This window comes from Schistocerca gregaria, chromosome 1 (assembly GCF_023897955.1).
Source record: "Schistocerca gregaria isolate iqSchGreg1 chromosome 1, iqSchGreg1.2, whole genome shotgun sequence".
In the NCBI taxonomy this organism is placed as follows: domain Eukaryota; kingdom Metazoa; phylum Arthropoda; class Insecta; order Orthoptera; family Acrididae; genus Schistocerca; species Schistocerca gregaria.
Window position 1 is genome coordinate 1057269573 of NC_064920.1, and position 23428 is coordinate 1057293000.

The following is a 23428-nucleotide window of genomic DNA, read 5'->3' on the forward strand; positions in this document are numbered from 1 at the left end:
TGAGCGAATCGATACCACATTAAAATCATTCACAGAACAGCAGTCAAAGCAGATTGTGAATACACTTGATAAATTTTCTGAACATTTCAGATCCGAGCTCAATGAGCTAAAATAAAGATTTGGTCAATTTCAACAAGACTAACAAAAATTATCTGAAAAGGTAACACAGATTGGTACTGATCTGCTTGATGTGCAGACAGCCCAGTCAACTTTAGAGAAAACAGTTAGTCAAATTTCAGAAAGAGTTTAGAATTTGCCACTACAGAGTGCAGAAGAGATTCAGACGCATTTTGTTAACCAAGAAGAGAAAATAGTTACAGAAGCTAATCAATGGTTAGAACAAAAAGATAAAGAGATTGTCGAAAACTTAAATAATGAATTGCTATTGGGTGATAAAGCAGGCAGGTGTTATAGTATCATCTGGTTCTATTGATAAAGTAGAGAATTTTAATTCTGAATTTCAACAAATGTCAGATAAAGTAAAAAAATTACAGGAGATGCAGGAGATTAAAAATTTCAATCAGGATAACCTTCCTGCTTCTCAGGAAAGAGATACATGTTACGGCAATAATCACATAGTTTCATCATACAGAGAATATGTACAAAACAAAACACACTAAGCAATATTTTGCCAGGCACAAATAACATAATGCTACAGACTACAAATATATTAGCAGAGGAAAGCTTAATTGAGCACAGACAACTGTCAATCTTCATTCAAGACAGCAAAACACCTCATCTAATGATGTTTATAAAATCATTTAGAGATGTGCTTCTGAGATTGTGGTATGAACAGAAAGATTGCATTTATACTACTCTTCATAAAAGGAGATGCTGCTCTCTGGGCAACAGAGGCTGCAGAACAATGTCATACCTTTGACAATTTGAAAAAGCTTTTTTATAATAATACTGTTCAACCAGCATGCAAGAAAGGCTTAGGAAAGAAGTGTACAATCTCAAACCATATACTTGCAAATTAGGTTCTCACAGGGAGTACTTCAAAAAGTATATAAATAAAACAAAGTACTGGGATGAGATAGTGTCATACAAAAATGCAATAAGAATTTTAAAACTGAAACTTCCTTTGAGTATCCGAGACAAATTGATCAGTGTAAGGGAAACTGGCCTAGAAAAATTTCTGTCAGTTAGATTCAATTGACCTTATGCAGGAAGGCATCAAAATGAATTGGTAACCAACACATGCATGATTCACACTGCACAAATACTAATACCCATAATGGAAATGGAAAATGGAATCATGACACGCGGAACAGTGGAGTAAACCCACAAGAGAGACGCAATAATTCTAATGATCACTGATGATACAATAATAACAGGGTGAACGACAATGGATATTTTTCTAACTTTAACTATAATAATAATCAATCCTATGACAACAATAAGAGGTGTAGGAGTAAGAATAACTTCCAGCAGAGATACCAACAAAATACAAACCAGAATGTGATTATTATTGTAATTTCAATGAAAATTACTGGCATAGTAACCAACCAGGTTGGTGTCAACAAAAGATGGACCACCTCCTGGAATAAATCAAAATCAGAGTGATGTATGAAGTAATCAACCACATCAGAACCACACCAGTTGCACACCCCAGCAGACAAATGATATTTGGATACTGTAAGAACAACAGGAACCACATACAAACACAAAAAAACTAAAAGCGATCTCATTACACTCTCCAGTGTTGGTCACATATCTGAATGGGGGCTACACAAAAAACACAAATAATGCAACACAAAATACTCATATTATTAATTATTCTATTGACAATAATTATAATGGTAATGACATTATGCAGATCATGGTTAATGCAAACTGATCTGAAACAATTAAACTGCTTAGAGATAATGACAAAAAAGACGTTAAGGAAGAATTGTGCACTTAAGTAAAAAAATGTAAACCAACTCAGAATGAGACAGTCCACATTTTTTTTACTTCAGTGCACAATTCTTCTTTAATGTCATTTTCGTCATTTTATCTAAGCAGTTTAATCATATTTCAATGGACAGGGAGAGGGTGGACAAGGAGCTGGACAGAGAGAGAAGGAGCAGGAGCTGTACAGGGATGGGAAGGGGGGAGGTAAGGAGACGGACAGAGGTAGGGAAAGGAGGAAATGGACAGAAACTTAAGGAGTGGAGGAGCTGTACAGAAGGAGGAGGAAGGAGGAGACGCAATAATAGAAAACTGGAATGAGTACATACCTGGGCAAAACTGAATACTCAGCAAGTATTTAATCATTAACAACAAAATGTGTTGTCTATAACACTGATAAAAAGAGGCTCTCACTATAACAATCATGAACTAATATATAAAATATGTGGATTCAAAAGTCATGAGTTCCAGTACTTCCATACATTAGATTTATTCATTCACAACTCTGTGGAAAAGGTGGCCAGTAAGTATGGAGGGGATGGGGACAACAGGAATAAACTGAGTAAGAAATTCATGGTGTCAACAGAGACTAGAACAAGTCCAGTAGAGAAACAGTTAACAGAAAATTCAAGTTCTAATTTAGCTACAGAAAAAATAGTCCTTTTATTATTACAAAACATTCTGACAGCAGTTCATTAAGTGTATCAATAACCATTATATACACTGTATGAGAACAATAGTACCATACTGCTTTGAAAGACAAGAATGTATGATTAACTGAATTTACCTTTCGACAGCTGGCAGCCAAGTGAAGAGCTGTCACACCACAGTTATCCATCACATTTCGATCAGCACCAGCCTTCAGCAAAAGGTCCAGTGCCTACAAATGACAGATCACACAGGATAAAGCATTATTGTGCATAAGTGGTAGAGAGATACATCTAAATTTATGGATGTGGAATCATAGGAACAAACTGTGCTATAATTGACAATTACTGATGTTCATGCACCATATTTAACAAAACTATATGAGTATTTTAAATATTGATATGATTCTGGTAAGTTTTGGATGGAATACATCTAATTTAAAGAGTAAAGGTAGTTACTCACTGTAGAGCTGAAATGCTGAACCGCCAGCTGCTTTATGAACAAGACTTAAAACATAGTTGAGCTCTCAGACGATGTTCTTACTTGGAGCTAACTGACAGCATGGAGTGGGAAGAGGGGTACATCATACATCCACACTTAATCTTGAAATCACTCTCCATGAACCAGCTATGAAGAAGCACTCCACCCCCCTTCATCACACATTCAAACATCTTAACCAAATCCTGCACCAGAATACCAACTATTTAGCATCATGTATGGAAATGATCATCATTCCTACAATATCTCTCCATCCCCTGCCATCCAAGGTTGTATTCTGCTACCCAACCAATCTCTAAAATATCAACATGGGTTACATTCCTGTGGAACATCTAAGAAAAAGATTTGTCCTGTTCACCATCCAGCAAATCCTATTCCAATTTTGACACAAGTGTATCTTACACTATCAAAGGCAGGGCTACCTGTGAAAGCAGTCACAACAGTTATGAACTCTGCTGTAACTTTTGAGCAGCTTTATAAATAGGCATCACTACCAACCAGCCATCTAGTTGAAAGAATTGACATAGTCAAACTGTGCCAAAAGCAAAGTTCACCATTCAGTGGCAGAGTGTGCTGCTGAGCATAACATGCTCAGTATCCAAAGTTATTTCACAATGCACACCATCTGGATCTTTGATCATCACTCCTGTTCTCTCCCACATACCAGCTTGTATGTATTACATACATGGGATTACCTTTGAAACATTCCTTTGATCCTGTAATCCTCCTGTCCCAGTCTTGACTAGCCTGTCCCACAACCAACTCTATTTCTGCTCCCATGTTTCCCATTTCACCCTATTAATTTACACTGACACCTTTCTTTCTACAATCCTTGTCTTCCAAGTTCTGTGTCTCCCTCCCTCACATCCTCACTAACCACTCCTCCACTTCATCATACGATACACTCACATAGTGCCAGAGTGAGCTAGATCACCAGTGCCATATTTCTGTCACATCTCTCACAATCTCTGCATTCCAGCCATTAGCTCCTCTTTGCTCCACTGTTCCCTCCACAGTGCTGCAACCTTTCTTCATTTACCCTTTCTATCCAACAAAACCCTAACCTCCAACAATTCGGCTGCAGCACCAGATGATGTAATCAGCTTGGACAATATGTGTGTGTGTGTGTGTGTGTGTGTGTGTGTGTGTGTGTGTGTGTGTTTTGTATCACTTTGTTTCCAAAGAAGGAAATCATAAATATCTTGAACAATTCTTGTATTTAGCCCTACACATCTCCAGAAATGAAATACAACTCTGGAATTTTGTAATGTGTATTAATATCTTCAGCCTAAGATATTCATTTCTTATGACAAAACATTAATCCTTCGATAAAATGACAACACAAGAAAATGTAAAAATCAATCATAGTCTACAAAAATGAACATATTATTAATGATCAAAAAATGAAAGATTGAAAAACTTCAGGCATTTAGTCAGTAATTTGCAACTAAAAAAAGATAAATACTCTACCAATTAAAAATTGTAATAACTCACTAATTCAGAGGAAACTGAAGCAGTGGATATGAAAGGATACCTTAATTTAATAACAAAAGTAAGAAACAATAAATTCTAACACACAATGGTTACCTCCAATGGAATAAAAGCTAACATATACACAAGAACAAAAATATGTATTTTTGACATTATGAAAACAGCAAAAATAGTGAAAACATATAACACAACATACATAATTATTTAAATGACACTAAAGCAATCCTTATCTTAATTCTGTGGCCACACTGTACTGTTGGATAAAATTTATTTCAAATATGGCAGTATTTAGATTTAAACAAGCAGACAAGAGCTCCTTTCTTTATTCTATTACTGTGACATAACTGGATTATCTTTGATATTTTTAAAAAGACAATCAGAGTTTATCCTCTTAAAATAGAAGTTTAGTTTTTTCTGCTATGATGGTGTATACAGTTTTTTTCTGTCAATACATATTACTGTGTTTGATACAACAATTTTATTCTACTCCTACAATGGTTATGGGTCCAAGCATCCTAATAAGGAAATCAGAAAACTGTGTTTCTGTCTGTTAGCTGATCTAAAACCTAGCAAAGACACAAAACAGCTTCCCAATTGTGGCCCTAAAATTGTTTAATGCTCTGCCTCATCACATTCAGTCTTTACCATGGGAGCAGTTTAAAACTACTATTTTGTGCAAGCTAAAAGAGCAACCCTTCTACAAAATTGAAGAATTCTTCTCTAGTAATATAATAGTGTTTACTTGAGCTGCAGCTCAGTTCCATGACTCCAACAGCAACTGTTATATTTAATTTCATTATATACTTGTATCTATTTTATAGTTGTGATATTATTGTAATCTAATTTATAACTTAAATATGTCTTGTGGTATTAAATTACTATCACAGTAGAGTTGCATTCATGTACCTACATCTAAATCTACAAACATACTCCGCAATCCACCAAACGGTGTGTGGCGGAAGTTACCTCGTACCACAACTAGCATCTTGTCTCCCTGTTCCACTCCCAAACAGAACAAAGGAAAAATACTGCCAATATGCCTCTGTACGAGCCTTAATCTCTCTTATCTTATCTTTGTGGTCTTTCCGCAAAATGTAAGTTGGAGGCAGTAAAATTGTACTGCAGTCAGCCTCAAATGCTGGTTCTCTAAATTTCCTCAGTAGCAATTCACAAAAAGAATGCCTCCTTTCCTCTAGAGACTCTTACCCGAGTTCCTGAACCATTTCCATAACACTCGCGTGATGATCAAACCTACCAGTAACAAATCTAGCAGCCCACCTCTGAATTGCTTCTATGTCCTCCCTCAATCCGACATGATACGGATCCCAAATGCACAAGCAGTACTCAAGAATAGGTCGTATTAGTGTTTTATAAGTGGTCTCCTTTACAGATGAACCACATCTTCCCAAAATTCTACCAATGAACCGAAGACGACTATCCGCCTTCCCTACAGCTGCCATTACATGCTTGTCCCAATTCATATCGCTCTACAATGTTACGCCCAAATATTTAATCGACATGACTGTGTCAAGTGCTACACAACTAATGGAGTATTCAAACATTACGGGATTCTTTTTCCTATTAATCTGCATTCATTTACATTTATCTATATTTACAGTTAGCTGCCATTCTTTACACCAGTCACAAATCCTGTCCAAGTCATCTTGTATCCTCCTACAGTCACTCAACGATGACACCTTCCCATACACCACAGCATCATCAGCAAACAGCCGCACATTGCTATCCACCCTATCCAAAAGATCATTTATGTAGATAGAAAACAACAGTGGACCTACCACACTTCCCTGGGGCACTCCAGATGATACCCTCACCTCCAATGAACACTCACCATTGAGGACACTGTACTGGGTTCTATTACTTAAGAAGTCTTCGAACCACTCACATACTTGGGAACCAATCTCATATGCTCGTATCTTAGTTAGGAATCTTCAGTGTGGCACCATGTCCAAAGCTTTCTGGAAGTCAAGGAATATGGCATCCATCTGATACCCTTCATCCATGGTTCGCAAGATATCATGTGAAAAAAGGGCGAGTTGCATTTCACAGGAGCGATGCTTTCTAAAGCCGTGCTGACACATGGACAGCAACTTCTCTGTCTCAAGGAAATTCAATATATTTGAACTTAGAATATGTTCAAGAATCCTGCAACAAACTAATGTTAAGGATATTGGTCTGTAATTTTGAGGATCTGTCCTTCTACCCTACTTATATACAGGCGTCACCTGTGCTTTTTTCCAAACACTCAGGACTTTACATTGGGCAAGAGATTTGTGATAAATGCAAGCTAAGTAAGGAGCCAATGCAGTAGAGTAGTTTCTGTAAAACCGAATTGGAATCCCATCGGGACCTGGGGATTTATTTATTTTCAACCCATTCAGCTGCTTCACAACCCCAGAGATGTCTAACACTATGTCCTCCAATCGGGAATCTGTATGAGACTCAAACAGCAGTATGTTTGTACAATCCTCCTGTGTGAAAGATTTCTCAAATTCTAAATTTAAAGTTTCAGCTTTCATTTTGCTGTCTTCTGTTGCCAGGCCAGACTGATCAGTGAGTGATTGGGTGGAAGCCTTCGAACCACTTACTGATTTTATGTAAGACCAGAATTTCCTTGGTTTTTCAGCAAGATCTTTTGCTATTTTTACAGAAGCATGAATCTCTACTAACTTTTGCCTGTCCTCATTCTCCCAATCTTTCTTGTACAATGAGTGCAACTGCCTTTGCTTCCTGAGCATTCTCCGAATTACGCTGTTAAACCATGATGGTTCTTTTTCATCCGTAACCCACTTTTTCGGCACATACTTGTTGAATGCATGATTTACAATGTGTTTAAAATTTGCCTATAATTCTTCCACATCCATCGTACCAGACGTAGATGAAGTTGATTCATTTACATTTTGATAATGTTGTATCTTGAGGCTGTCTGTCCAGTTGTGCCTGGTGAATGACATAGCACTGGTAATAAAGATATGTGTGACAAAGGTAAAACATTTGCCAATAACTACTGTATATTTCTGGTGCAACGCATTTGGAAAACATTAACTGACACCGAGCTGAGTTCATGAACACATAGAAAAGAAAACATGTTCTCTTAACAACAGTAAGTCAATTAAAGAAATTGACAGGTATGATGGAGAACAGGCACAGCACAGAGAAACTAAACTTTGTGAATTATACTTCCTTGTCAAACCAAATGCAAATGATTTAAACAGATTCTGATTTGTGGACTGTAATTGAGCTTGTCAAGATGGAACCTGGTAAAGGTGCATCATTTGCTGACAAAGAGACATACATTAGTATATCATTTCAAGGTAAGGCACAAACAAAAATTGTAGTCTCCAATTGTAATGAACAGTAGTAGCATATCCTAAAATTTGACAAACCCAAAAACAGTATGGTTAGACCTTAGAAAATGGTATGCCCCAAAGAACAGCATATTTCACACCACATAACTGAGATGGAAATTATACCCACTAAAACTGAAGAATTCTGAATCTATGGGAAATTATCTAGGACTGATAAACAAAACTTTAGCATATCTAAAGAACATTGCTTACAAAACTGAAAATGGAGCTTGTAACAGAATTGCTGAACACATTTCATTTTCATGAAGTGTCAATATAGCCAAGGCACTATAATTTAAAGTTAAGAATATTAAAATTGATTATTATAACCATACTTATTGCTGTACATAATCATTCAAAAATTAAAATTGACAGAGAAATGCTTTTATCTGTTGTTGTTGTTGTTGTGCTCTTCAGTCCAGAGACTGGTTTGATGCAGCTCTCCTTGCTACTCTATACTGAGCAAGCCTCTTCATCTATGAATAACTACTGCAACCTATATCCTTCTGAATCTGCTTACTGTATTCATCTCTTGGTCTCCCTCTATGATTTTTACCCTCCACACATCCCTTCAGTACTAAACTGGTGATCCTTTGATGCCCTCAGAATGTGTCCTACCAACCGATTCCTTCTTCCAGCCAAGTTGTGTGAAACATTCCTCTTCTCCCCAAATGTATTCAGTACCGCCTCTTTAGTTATGTGATCTACCCATTTAATCTTCAGAAATTCAAAAGCTTCTGTTCTCTTCTTGTCTAAACTAGTCATCATCCATGTTTTACTTACATACATGGCTACTCTCCATACAAATACTTTCAGAAAAGACTTCCTGATGCTTAAATCTATATTTGATGTTAGGAAATTTCTCTTCTTCAGAAATGCTTTCCTTGCCATGGCCTGTCTACATTTTATATCCTCTCTACTTCAACCATCATCACTTATTTTGCTTCCCAAATAGCAAAACTAATTTTCTTCTTTAACTGTCTCATTTTCTAATGTAATTCCCTCAGCAATACCTGATTTCATTTGACTACAATCCATTATCCTTGTTTTGCTTTTGTTGATATTCATCTTATATGCTTCTTTCAAGACACTGTCCATTACGTTTAGCTGCTCTTCCATGTCCTTTGCTGTCCCTACAAAAATTGTACTGTCCTTGGCAAACCTCAAAGTTTTTATTTCTTCTCCCTGGATGTTCATTCCTATTCCAAATTTTTCTTTTGCTTCTTTTACTGCTTGCTCAATATACAGATTGAATAACATTGTAGATTGGCTACAACCCTGTCTCACTCCCTTCTCAACCACTGCTTCCATTTCATGCCCCTCCACTCTTATAAGTGCCATTTTGTTTCTGTAGAAATTGTAAATAGCCTTTTGATCCCTGTATATTGTCCCTGTCACCATCAGAATTTGAAAGAGTGTATTCCAGTCAACATTGTCAAAAGCTTTGTCTAAGTCCACAAATGCTAGAAATGTGGGTTTGCCTTTCCTGAACTTATTTTCTAAGATAATTGGGTCAATATTGCCTCACATTCCAACATTTACACAGAATCCGAGCAAATCTTCAGTGAGGTCGACATTTATCACATTTCCATTCGTCTGTAAAGAATTTGTGTTAGTATTTTGCAACTGTGACTTATTAAACTGATAGTTTGGTAATTTTCACTTCTGACAGCACCTACTTTCTTTGGGATTGGATCAACCTTGTGTAGACCCTCTATATACTCCTTACACCTTTCTGTTTTCCCTTCTCTGCTTAGGACTGGGTTTCCATTTGAGCTCTTGATATTCATACAGGCGGTTCACTTTTCTTCAAAGGTCTCTTTAATTTTCCTGTAGGCAGTGTCCATCTTACTTGTAGTGCAATATGTTTCTACACCCTTACATTTGTCCTTTTGCCAGCCCTGCTGGGCCATTTTTGCCCTTCCTGTTGATCTCATTTTCCAGACTTTTGTATTCCTTTTTGCCTACTTCATTTACTGCATTTTTATATTTTCTCCTTTCATCAATTAAATCCAATATCTCTTCTGTTACCCATGGGTTTCTACTAGCCCTTGTCTTTTTACCTACTTGATCCTCTGCTGCCTTCACTATTGCATCTCTCAAAGCTACCCATTCTTCTTCTACTGTACATCATTCCCCTGTTCTTGTCAATTGTTCCCTAATGCTCTCTCTGAAACTCTCTTCAGCCTCTAGTTCTTTCAGTTTATCCAAGTCCATCTCCTTAAATTCCTACCTTTTTGTGGTTTCTTCAGCTTTAGTCTGCAGTTCATAACCAATAAACTGTAGTCAGAGTCCACATCTGCCCCTGGAAATATCTTACAATTTGAAACCTGGTTCCTAAATCACTGTCTTACCATTATATAATCTATCTGAAACCTTCCAGTGTCTCCAGGCCTCTTCCGTGTATACAACCTTCTTTCATGATTCTTAAACCAAGTGTTGGTTATGATCAAGTTATGTCCTGTGCAAAGTTCTGCCAAGGGGTTTCCTCTTTCATTCCTTACCCCGAGTCCATATTCACCTACTACTTTTCCTTCTCTTCATTTTGCTACTATTGAATTCTAGTCCCCCATGTCTATTAAATTTTCATCTCCCTTAACTATCTGAATAATTTCTTTTTTGCATCAATCTCTTCATCATCTGCAGAGCTATTTGGCATATAAACTTGTACTACTGTGGCAGGCATGGGCTTTGTGTCTATCTTGGCTACAATAATGCATTTACTATGCTGCGCATAGTAGCTTATCCAAGTTCCTGTCCTTTTATTCATTATTAAACCTACTCCTGCATTACCCTTATTTGATTTTTTATTTATATACCTGTATTCACCTGACCACAAGTCTTGTTCCTCCTGCCACTGAATTTCACTAAATCTAACTTATTCTATACATTTCCCTTTTTAAATTATCTAACCCACATGCCTGATTAAGGGATCTGATATTCCACTTTCCGAACTGTAGAACAGCAGTTTTGTTTCTGCTGATAATGATGTCCTCCTGAGTAGTCCCCACCTGGAAGTCCAAATCGGTGACTATTTTACTTCTGGAATATTTTACCCAAGAGGATTCCATCATCATTTAACCATATAGTAAAGCATGTCCTTGGGAAAAATTATGGCTCTAATTTCAACTTGCTTTCAGCCAGTACCAGCACAGTAAGGCCATTTTGGTTGATGTTACAAGGCCACATCAGTCAGTCATCCAGAATGTTGCTCCTGCAACTATTGAAAAGGATGTTGCCCCTCTTCAGGAACCACACATTTGTCTGGCCTCTCTACAACTACCCCTCCATTGTAGTTGCACCTACAGCACGGCTATCTTAATCACCGGGACACAGAAGCCTCCCCATCTACAGCAAGGTCCATGGTTTATGGGGTTGAGTTATTATCTATAAAATATACAGGGTGCCCAAACAGTCTTTCCCTGATTACATAAATTGATAACAGGCTAGAAGTAATATACAAATATGAAACTTATGTCTAATTGTTTACAAACTATCAATGTTTTTTTCACACATCAGTAAACTTCCACATGAGCACCCTTGGTAGCACATAGCACATCTAGGTGATATTTAATTTCCACCCACACATTAGCCAACACCGCTGGAGGGATCGATTCAATGACTGTGGTTATCCGATGCCGCAGGGTTTCAAGATCTGCTACACGTGTTCAATAGACCTCGTCCTTGACATAACCCCAGAAAAAGAAGTCTAATGGGGTTATGTCAGGAGAGCATGGAGGCCAAACTGTTAGCCCATCACGACCAATCCATCGCCCAGGAAAGGTCAAAACGAGATAGGCATGGACGTCCAAATCCCAATGAGGCTGTGCACCGTCTTGCTGAAACAAGACATCGGGGTGATACTGAAGCAGCTGAGAAACAGCATACAGTTGCAACATGTCCAGACACACTGCAGATGTGACGGTAGCCTCAGCAAAGAAGAATGGCCCGATAATTCAATTATGCAATAGCGTGCACAAACATTCACCTTTGGACTGCCTCTGGTGCACTCCATGACCTCGCCAGGGAGTTGTGAACCCCAAATGTGCACATTATGGCGATTCACTACTCCACTGACAAAAAAGGTCGCTTTGTCGGAAAAGGCAATTCATCTGAGATAACCATCATCGTCCTCAATACGTGATAGCATTTCGACTGCAAAGTCATATCGACATGTACTGTCATTGGGCAACAATGGAAGTGGAAGTTTACTGATGTGTGAAAAAAACTTTGATAGTTTGTAAACAATTAGATACCAGTTTCATATTTGTATCTTACTTCTAGTCTGAGTTATCAATTTATGTAATCAGGGAAGACTTTTCGGACACCCTGTAATTAGTTGGCTGTATCTCTTCGGTTACAAAAATTGACTATATCAACTTCACATATATGTCATTGTATGTAAACTTTGTATATCTTTGTAAGAGTCAACAAATAGTTGCAGTGATGGACTAAGCTGCTTTCGGTCTGTCTGGTGTGGTTGGTCTCTGGAGCTAGAATGTTTAGTCTATGAACTGAAAATATTATAAAAGCTGCAGTGTGTGTTACTTAGTGTTAAAACGAATTGAACATTCATTAAAAAGTAGAGGTGAAGTAAGTAACCTCCACCATAATATTATTTCAATGTAGATATTGTCAAGTTATAACCTAACTATATATCACAGGAAGGGGAATCTACTATCTAGACAAACAGCCAAATAACAATTTCAACATAAATGAGCATAAATTTAAGTATAAATAATAAACTTTGATTATTCTGCCTGCATTTGTTCATATCAATATGTATTTATTGCGCAAATGCATACATCAGTAGTTCATGAAGGGATTGAGTAATTGCAGCTTTTTGTAAGTGTGCTACAATTAAAAGGTATCTGCTTGCTGCAGCTACTAGATTTTATAAATATAATGCAGATAAACATTCTGTAAAGTCCTTGAAAGCTAATACCAAAAAAACAACAGCTACAGAACAATGTATCAAAGGACATCAAAAAAACAAGCAAAGAGTCAACACATAAAGATACTTGTGTTATTCATAATTGTCACAAAGTTGGGTCACATATCCATAAATTGTCCAGGAAAGAAGAAATTTAAATGAGAGCAAAACGAACAAGATGCTGTTAGTACGAGTGCTTCATGTGGCACAGTCACAATAATAACTGGATAGTTGATTGTAGGGCAACTCACCACATGGTCCTAAATAAAATTAATTTTTCAGTTGTTTGTAAAAGTATTTTAGCTGAGTTCATAACTTGCTAATGGCAGAAAAACATAAGCCATGGGGAAAGATACAGTTAAGGACACTGTTATTTAAACATGAAGATTTGGCCACAGTCTAATACATGTTGAGAAATAAAGAAATTAACACAAAATCGTTATACTTATGATGTCATCAAATTATGCATGTCAGTAAGACACAATCAATAAGACAGAAAAGGAAGCAGTTCTGGGATTAGACTGTGTAAAAGGTGAAATAAAACTATCTGATGATTTTCTGAAAACTATATTTAGAGATTCTATGGAAGAAACCACTTTAGAATTTGTTCATAGTAATATTATGATTCCTATTGATCTTCCAACTTTGGGAGCCAATAAAAAATGGAAAAGAGGGTTTGGCATCATTGGCCAGGAGGCCCCGTTGCGGGGCAGGTCCGACTGCCTTGGTTCAGGTCTTATTACATTAGATGCCACTTTGAGTGAACTGCATGCCGGATGGGAATGAAATGATGATGAATAGAACACAATACCCAGTCCCTGAGTGGAGAATATCTCCAACCCAGCTGGGAATCGAACCTGGACCTAAGGGACAGCAATCTGTCATGCTGACCACTCAGCTGTTGGGGTGGACAGGGAGTCAATAGATATTTAACTAGTGTTTTGGGTGATGTAGACAGATAGATATTTGTATGTATCTTTAAAAAAAGATGATTTATTTAAAGAATTCAAGAAATGAAAAATTCAAACAGAAAAAACAATAAATACTTGAAGAGAATCTGCACTGACAGTGGCCTAGAATGTTATTTGTGCAAATGGTTGCAGTGCTGTGAATCTCAAGGAATTTGTCATGAAAAAACTATGACTTATACACTGCAGCAAAATGGTGTTAATGGATATGGCAAGGTCACAGTTGCTAGGAAGAAATTTTCCAAAATGTTCTTGAGCTGAGCTAGTGTCCTCTGCAGCATACCTAAGAAAACATGTTACAAACAGACACAACAATGAAAAAAGTCTTATGAACTGTGGACGGGTAGAAAGCCTAGTGTGTAAAATTAACATTGAATAAGATGCTTATTATCCAGTCATATACTGTAATGGAACTGGTCAGTGCACCACTTCCTCCCCCCCCCCCCCCCCCCTTGACGGAGTTGAATCTGATACACATTAGTTTACAATACTATACAATGAGATTGAAGCTGTAATTCTCCATTTATTTGGCTGTTACAATCAAAATGATCACACATTTTATAAACAAAAAGGAAGGACAACATTAACATAAGATTAATTATCTTATGAGAAACAATGATTTTTATATTTTCACTGTATTTCAGTCATTTCTAAATCTGAAGTCATGAATACAGGGTGTCTCAAACCTTTTGGGTCAAACTGAAACAGATTATATAATGAATTATATTGAGATAGGGAACCAGTGTTCGGAAATGCATATTCATTGTGTTGCAGACATACACAGCTTAGTAACAACGAACCTCATAGTAACTGTTTAAAGTGATGACTGCCAGTCTTAATACATGCATGTCAGGGGTGCATGAAGTTCTGCTGCACTCTCTAATGGTCCCCAGTGTCTGTTGTACCAGGAGACAGGTAGCTTGGGCCATAGCAAGAAGATCTTTATTTATTTTCTAGAGGGTTTCATCAACCAATGTCTTGACATAACCCCAGAGGGAAAAGTCCTTAGGTGTGAAATTCAGTGATCCCTTCCAATCCAACAATGAGTGTACATGTTGTTCGAGCACTCTACATGGTAACACACCTCACAACAGACACATCACAAGCTGTCTGAGGCAATGGACAACTGGCACCAGGGATAGTGGTGTGCATGTGGCACAGGTTAATGTGCTAGTGTAACACATGCAGTCATCACATGAGACACTTGCCACAAGATAAGCTGTGTACAGTATGTCTGTTTGTAGGTCAGGGCTGTATACTGTTTATCACCCATTGCCTGTTACAGTATACAACAGACATTTGGGATATTTGCGAGACTGCAGCAGAACTGCATGTTCCATTGCAATACATGCATTGATACTGGCAGTTGTCACTTTGAACAATTACTGTGAACAGTGTTGTTGTTAAGCAATGTATGCTGTGTATGTACATAACACAATATAACTGTGTATGTACATAACACAATATATTTGCATTTATTGGATAACAACTGGTTCCCTATCTCCACATATCCATTTGTGGACACTCTATCAATTGCTTCCATTTGGCCCAAAAGGCTTGAGAAACCCTATATTTAAAATTCAAATTATGATCATACTAATTGTCTCCATAATCATTGCAAAAGATAAATTAATAGGTATATGTTTTTCTCAATGAAATATTAACAAAGTGTAATTCTTTTATTATACTAATTCTGTTGAATGTACTCATATCTTTGCACTACAATTGATATACATCTGTTCTTGTTAAAAAAGCAGCATAAGCAAGGTTTTGGTCTGAGGGAGTTGCAATTGTTGTTTGTAAGTCATCAGTTTTTGTGGTGAGTTGGAAGGGCTGTATTATGTTAAATACACAATTAATAACTTGAATGCAAAATGTTAATGTTCCATAATAATATTTATTAATTTGTTATGAACCAGTTTTCAGCTTCTTAGACAATTGTCAGATAACTAAATGTTGAACAGATAGTCCACACAACTCCAGCAAGAACTCATAACTCTACAAAGATATGTGACATTTTAAGACTATATTGATACAAAACACAAGCTTCTTGTAATACCTAAAGAGACACTGTACCAATAAATCTTACATTACAGTACATTCAGATATTTAAACTATGTGAGTGTATAAAATGGAAATGTTCTACAAGTGAGTAAAAGCACAGGTTATTATGTCATATGGACAAATTGGTGAATGTGATGAACTGAGCAAATAAAGGGAGCGGAAAAAAGATGTCTCTGGGCTGTGGGTGTGGAGCAGTTATAACAAACTTATTAGCTAATGGTGAGAGGAATAACAAATGGCTGCTATTTGAAGAAGGGTGAGTAGTGGAACTGTGTTTGATCATTAAGGACAAGGTCAAGATTCTCTGATTGGTATTTATCAATGGCCAGAGAATCAACTAAAGTTAGTTTTCTCTCTTTAGTTCCTTTCTGGAGGCCACCTCATTTTACATCATATCAATGACTTTCATTCAGAGCATGTTCAGCAAAGGTGGAATCTTTAATTCTCAGCCTCCAACTCTTTTCATGCTCAGTCAGTGTAGTGGTTATAGCCCAAACTGATTGATCTACATATAATTTGCCACACAGATTCCAGGAAATTCTATAAATTCCACTCTGCTCTATAGGTGGAATCTTCTTTTTGCCACTGAACAGAATATGGGCAACAGTATTCCTAGTGTAAAAAGTTGCAGTACACTTCCTGGAATTTAGTTTCCCGGTGACAACCTGTGAAGTCCTACCCACATATAGCATTGGGGCCCATTTGCTATCAGTGTGTTTTTGTGCTATCTGAGGTGGATAAAGTAGAGCTGTTATTCTCTGTCTCTTCTTTTTGCTGAGTTATTTGTCAATCAGTTTAAGACTAAAGCCACTACTGAATGCTAGATCTTCAACTATTTTCAACTCATTTTCAAAATCTGGTTTGGTTTGGGGTACAGATGGTAGGTGCTGCACCATGGAGTGGAAGGCTGCATGTTTATGTGTTGTGGGATGCTGGGAACTGGCTGGTATTAATGTGTCTGTTGAGGTTACATTCCTGTATAACTTAAATAAATGCTGTTGGTTACTGATGTCAATTATGAGGTCTAAAAAGTTGATGGAGTCACCTCCCAACACCATTGTAAACTTGGTGTGAATTCAAATACTGAAACAATTTATTTTATTGTCTGGTGGTACCTGCCCAAAAGCACATTACATCATCTATATACCTAGTCCAATATTGTCTTTTAGAACTTAGAGGTTCTTTATCTAAAAATGACTGCTCAAAATTATTCACAAACATTTTAGCTAATAAGGGACTGAGTGGGGACCCCATTGCTAACCCATCTGACTGAGTGTAAAGAGATTGTTGGAACTGGAAATAATTCTACTTTAAGCACGTTTCAGTTGCCATCCTGGTATCTTCTGTCTCCACTGGATTTGTTCCACATTTCTGTAACCATTCTGTTAAAATTTCCATTGCCTCTGCAACAGGAAACAGGCTGGTAACATCAAATGAGACTAGTTTTGTGCTAGGTGGAATGGTTACATCCTTTAGATTTTCACTAATGCAAGTGAATTGGGTATTCCAAATCCTGGCTGAAATTATTTTTTCTTTAATTAGTGAATCTGGCTCTTTTGCTAATTTATGACGAAGTGCTCAAACTGAAGACATTACAGGCCTTACTGGAACACTTTCTTTGTGAAGTTTAGGTAACCCATATAACCTGGGTGCTATTGGATTCATGTTTGTGAGGTTTTTGCCATCACTCTCAGTAAATATGAGTTTGCAGTTTTTAATAAGGTTCTTCACTTACACAACATATTTCATTGTGGGATCATTAGGTGCCAACCGCAGTGGCCGAGTGGTTCTAGGTGCTTCAGTCTGGAACCGCGCAACCAGTGCGGTTGCAGGTTCGAATACTGCCTCGGACATTGATGTGTGTGATGTCCTTAGGTTAGCTAGGTTTAAGTAGTTCTAAGTTCAAGGGGACTGATGACCTTAGATGTTAGGTCCCATAGTGCTCAGAGCCATTTGAACCATTTGATCGTTAGCTAACAAAGGGAACTCTACAGGGTTGATGAAGGTAAACACTTTTTCAATATATTCTTATTTATTAAGTACCACTAAATTGTTGCCCTGTGTGGCAATCACATCTTGAGAAGACAGCTTTTCTTTAATATGTACAACACTTTTTACTTCCTACAACTAGTGTTGAACATATCTGTATTTGCAGTTTTAGGTTTTGAGCACTAGAATGACTGAGTATGAAAGGAGTTGGAGACAGAGAAAGAAAGATTCCACCTTTGCTGAACATGCTCTGAATGAGTGTCATTCATGTGATGTTCTCCATAAAGGAACTAAAGGCAGGAAACTAACATTTCTAGAAATTCTGGCCATTAATAAACACCAATCAAAGAATCCTGACCTGATCCTTAATGACAAAACACGGTTGCACTACTAACCCGTTCCGTTCATCACATTTATCAGTTTGTCCATATGACATAATAGCCTGTGCCATTACTGACTTGTAGAGCATTTCTGTTTTATACACTCACATAGTTTTAATATTTGAATACACTGTAATGTGAGATTTATTAGTTCAGTGTCTCCTCAGGTATTACAACATGCTTGTGTTTTGTACCAATATAGTCATAAAATGTCACATATCTTTGTACAGCTAAGAATTCTTCCTGAAGTTGTGTGGACTATCTGTTCAACATTAAATTACCTGACAATGATCTGAGAAGCTGAAAGCCAGTTCACAACAAACTAATAAATATTATTGTGAAACATTAATATGTTGTATTCAAGTTATTAACCTGTCTAATCTCCTCCAAGAACCAACGGAATATTCCATACATACAATATACAAACATTCAATGACTTATTGTTTGCCTAATATATGCAGATAGAAAGTCTGCAGATATTTTTTGTAGCCATTGCAGGAAGGAATTATCCACTAAGACTAATGTGCTAAAAACAAGAATGAGAAGAATCTAGAATTATCATCAACAAACAAGCAATATTAAGCACATTTTTTTAGTAAAATCACAGAAGAGAATTAACTGTCCTAAACCCTCTCAGGTTCGTGGTTAACATAACAGAACATTTTCTGATTCCAACATATACACACTTGTTGCATATATTGGATCAGTTCATATAAATAATAATTTTCAAACATTTTTTAAATATATTAATGAGGGAGAGTAGGTCAGAACACCCAAAAAAAGAAATAATTCTAAATTATCTACAAGAGCAAAAAATGGCATTCTTATAGGAAATTCTCTTTATGGCCATTGATAAAGGACCTGGATGCCATAAATGAAACAGGTTATAGAATCTAGGGTTTGTATATGCAAAGAATTTTGGCATGGCAGGTACTCAACTGAAAATAAGAAAGAGAAAGAATTTATTGATCTGTGCAATGAAGGAGCATTACCATTTTCAAGAACTGAAGAGGGAATATGAAATGTAAAAGAAAATTCAAATACTAAACAAAAATTTTGTTGTTCCTTAGACCAGGAGAAAAATTTGAAGGAAATTGAAGGCAATCAGAAACTTGTGGAATGAACTGAAGCTTCACAAAATTGATCCAGTCCAAGAACGAACATAACAAGAGAAAATGTGTTTCAGCAAATGTCATCCAATGACACTTCATTCCAAAGGAATGGCTTAAACCAGAGAAGCAGAAGTAAACAGTGTGCAAGGGAAGGACAATGATGAACCACTATTGTATCATGAAGCAGTTAATTCTTTCTGATGAAAATGCAGAATGGATCCTTGAAGAATAATTATGCTTGAAAATTGGTTAAGGTACCATCCCATGTAATTCCAGTAAAGAACAGATAGGGATTTAAAAAGAAGACAACTGGTGACAATTTTTTTTTAAAGCTTGTTAAGTTGAAAATGGATTAAATCAAGTACAGGGTGTAGACTGTAATGAGATTTAAACTCCTGTTACAAATTTTTATACAAATCCTCTATTGATAGCAGCCAGTGTTGAGAAAAATTGGCATATTGATGAATATGATGTGAAGAATGTACATCTGCATTGCAAATTAAAGGAAAATGTATATATTCTCCAAGCACAAGGTTTCATTAAGAAGGACCAAGAAAGTTTGGTCTGCATGTTAAACAAGACAATATACGGACTGAAACGCAGTGGCATATGTTGGAACAATCATTTAAATAAGTCACTACAAAAACAGGGATTTATTCAAAATGATATAGATCCAAGTGTGCAAAGGAAGAGAAAGGTATTCTGTCAGTATATGTGGATGACATACATATAGTTGCACAGAATGAAGAGATGAGTCAAAAGGTGGAAACTTTTCTGGAAAACTGCTTTGAAATCAAGCACATGGGCATAATGTCACACATTCTAGGACTGAAATTTAAAAACTGCAAAGATGGAACAATTAGTCTTTCTCAGAGGGAATATATTAATCAACTACTTGACAGATTCAAACTTCAAAATGATAAAGCAGCCAAGACCCCAGTCAAAAGGAAACCAAATTTCCTTGATGAGAAGTGTAATGATGAAGTTAAAAATCTCCTAGATCTTGAGCTTATAAGCAGAATCCTTTACCTGTCACAGAGGATTCAACTAGACATAGCTTTCTTGGTGGCAAAGTTGTCACAATATTGTTAAAAATTTAACATGAATCACTGGAATGCAGTGTAAAGCTGGCAGAGGCCTTCTGCCAGGTAGTCACAGAGACTCATTACAACAATGGGGAAGCCTTTGCCTGCAGGTTGTATTATTTGGTAAGGATTTGTTTTCAGGTAGCGTGTGATGTACTTTCTTCCATCAGAAGGTTAGTGTTCTCACAGAGGGATCTGGGGAAGGATGGTGAGGCCAAGTGAAGGTAAGGAATTCCTGGGAGGTAACTAGTAATCACCTCTGTGTCTATGCTGTTCATTTTTGGAACACAACCTACAAATAGCTTAAAGACAGAAGTGATGACACTTTCTGCAGGACCTGATCATCATTTTGCAGGATAATGCTCAAGCACATACAGTGCAAGTTGTTACTGATTTGTTTCACTGATGGGGCTGCTAAGTGCTATACCATCTACTGCACTCCCCTGACTGAATCCCTCATGAGTTCAAGTTGATTTCTAAACCGAAGGAAATACTTCACGGCATTCACTGCAGAATTGTTACAAATTCGTCAGGCAATAGACTGCGCTGCTTGAACTGTCAACACAGTTGGTACTGCTGAGAGGTTCCTACAACTTGCACATTGCTGTCAATGGGTTATACACAATGCTGGTGACTACATTGAAGGTCAGTAAAACTATGAAACACTTATCAATTTTGTAGAAGCAGTAAATAAATAGTTACCACTATTAAAGTTCAAACCCTTATATAAAACAGAAAGAAACTTCCACGTGGGAAAAATATATTAAAAACAAAGATTCCAAGACTTACCAAGCGGTAAAGCGCCGGCAGACAGGCACATGAACAAAACACACAAACACACACACAGAATTACGAGCTTTCGCAACTGGCAGTTGCTTACCAAGCGGGAAAGCGCCGGCAGACAGGCATTGTTCATGTGCCTGTCTGCCGGCGCTTTCCCGCTTGGTAAGTCTTGGAATCTTTGTTTTTAATATATTTTTCCCATGTGGAAGTTTCTTTCTATTATATATATATATATATATATATATATATATATATATATATATATATATATATATATATATATTAAAAATAAAGATTCCAAGACTTACCAAGCGGGAAAGCGCCGGCAGACAGGCACATGAACAAAACACACAAACACACACACAGAATTACTAGCTTCTTCAGGAAGGAGAGGGAAAGACGAAAGGATGTGGGTTTTAAGGGAGAGGGTAAGGAGTCATTCCAATCCCGGGAGCGGAAAGACTTCCCTTAGGGGAAAAAAAGGACAGGTGTACACTCGCACACACACACACACACATATCCATCCGCACATACACAGACACAAGCAGACATATTTAAAGGCAAAGAGTTAAGGGCAGAGATGTCAGTCGAGGCGGAAGTACAGAGGCAAAGAAGTTGTTGAAAGACAGGTGAGGTATGAGCGGCGGCAACTTGAAATTAGCGGAGGTTGAGGCCTGGCGGATATCGAGAAGAGAGGATATACTGAAGGGCGAGTTCCCATCTCCGGAGTTCGGATAGGTAGGTGTTGGTGGGAAGTATCCAGATAACTCGGACGGTGTAACACTGTGCCAAGATGTGCTGGCCGTGCATCAAGGCATGTTTAGCCACAGGGTGATCCTCATTACCAACAAACACTGTCTGCCTGTGTCCATTCATGCGAATGGACAGTTTGTTGCTGGTCATTCCCACATAGAAAGCATCACAGTGCAGGCAGGTCAGTTGGTAAATCACGTGGGTGCTTTCACATGTGGCTCTCCCTTTGATTGTGTACACCTTCCGGGTTACAGGACTGGAGTAGGTGGTGGTGGGAGGGTGCATAGGACAGGTTTTACACCGGGGGCGGTTGCAAGGGTAGGAGCCAGAGGGTAGGGGAGGTGGTTTGGGGATTTCATAGGGATGAACCAAGAGGTTACGAAGGTTAGGTGGACGGCGGAAAGACACTCTTGGTGGAGTGGGGAGGATTTCATGAAGGATGGATCTCATTTCGGGGCAGGATTTTAGGAAGTCGTATCCCTGCTGGAGAGCCACATTCAAGGTCTGATCCAGTCCTGGGAAGTATTCTGTTACAAGTGGGGCACTTTTGGGGTTCTTCTGTGAGAGGTTCTGGGTTTGAGGGGATGAGGAAGTGGCTCTGGTTATCTGCTTCTGTACCAGGTTGGGAGGGTAGTTGCGGGATGCGAAAGCTGTTTTCAGGTTGTTGGTGTAATGGTCGAGGGATTCAGGACTGGAGCAGATTCGTTTGCCACGAAGGCCTAGGCTGTAGGGAAGGGACCGTTTGATATGGAATGGGTGGCAGCTGTCATAATGGAGGTACTGTTGCTTGTTGGTGGGTTTGATGTGGACGGATGTGTGCAGCTGGCCATTGGACAGATGGAGGTCAACATCTAGGAAAGTGGCATGGGATTTGGAGTAGGACCAGGTGAATCTGATGGAACCAAAGGAGTTGAGGTTGGAGAGGAAATTCTGGAGTTGTTCTTCACTGTGAGTCCAGATCATGAAGATGTCATCAATAAATCTGTACCAAACTTTGGGTTGGCAGGCTTGGGTAACCAAGAAGGCTTCCTCTAAGCGACCCATAAATAGGTTGGCATACGAGGGGGCCATCCTGGTACCCATGGCTGTTCCCTTTAATTGTTGGTATGTCTGGCCTTCAAAAGTGAAGAAGTTGTGGGTCAGGATGAAGCTGGCTAAGGTGACGAGGAAAGAGGTTTTAGGTAGGGTGGCAGGTGATCGGCGTGAAAGGAAGTGCTCCATTGCAGCGAGGCCCTGGACGTGCGGGATATTTGTGTATAGGGAAGTGGCATCAATGGTTACCAGGATGGTTTCTGGGGGTAACAGACTGGGTACGGATTCCAGGCGTTCGAGAAAGTGGTTGGTGTCTTTGATGAAGGATGGGAGACTGCATGTAATGGGTTGAAGGTGTTGATCTACGAAGGCAGAGATGCGTTCTGTGGGGGCTTGGTAACCAGCTACAATGGGGCGGCCAGGATGTTTGGGTT

The 23428-nt window shown here is 38.0% G+C and overlaps 1 protein-coding gene across 1 annotated transcript in view; it reads right to left on the bottom strand.

Annotated features, from left to right (window-relative positions):
* The window catches only part of LOC126281081 (serine/threonine-protein phosphatase 6 regulatory ankyrin repeat subunit B-like), a 243704-nt gene that overhangs the window by 72736 nt on the left and 147540 nt on the right, over positions 1-23428 (bottom strand). The window contains exon 11 of the mRNA XM_049979814.1: positions 2681-2773. Coding sequence (XP_049835771.1) covers positions 2681-2773 — 93 coding nt within the window. The remainder of the gene's footprint in view (positions 1-2680; positions 2774-23428) is intronic.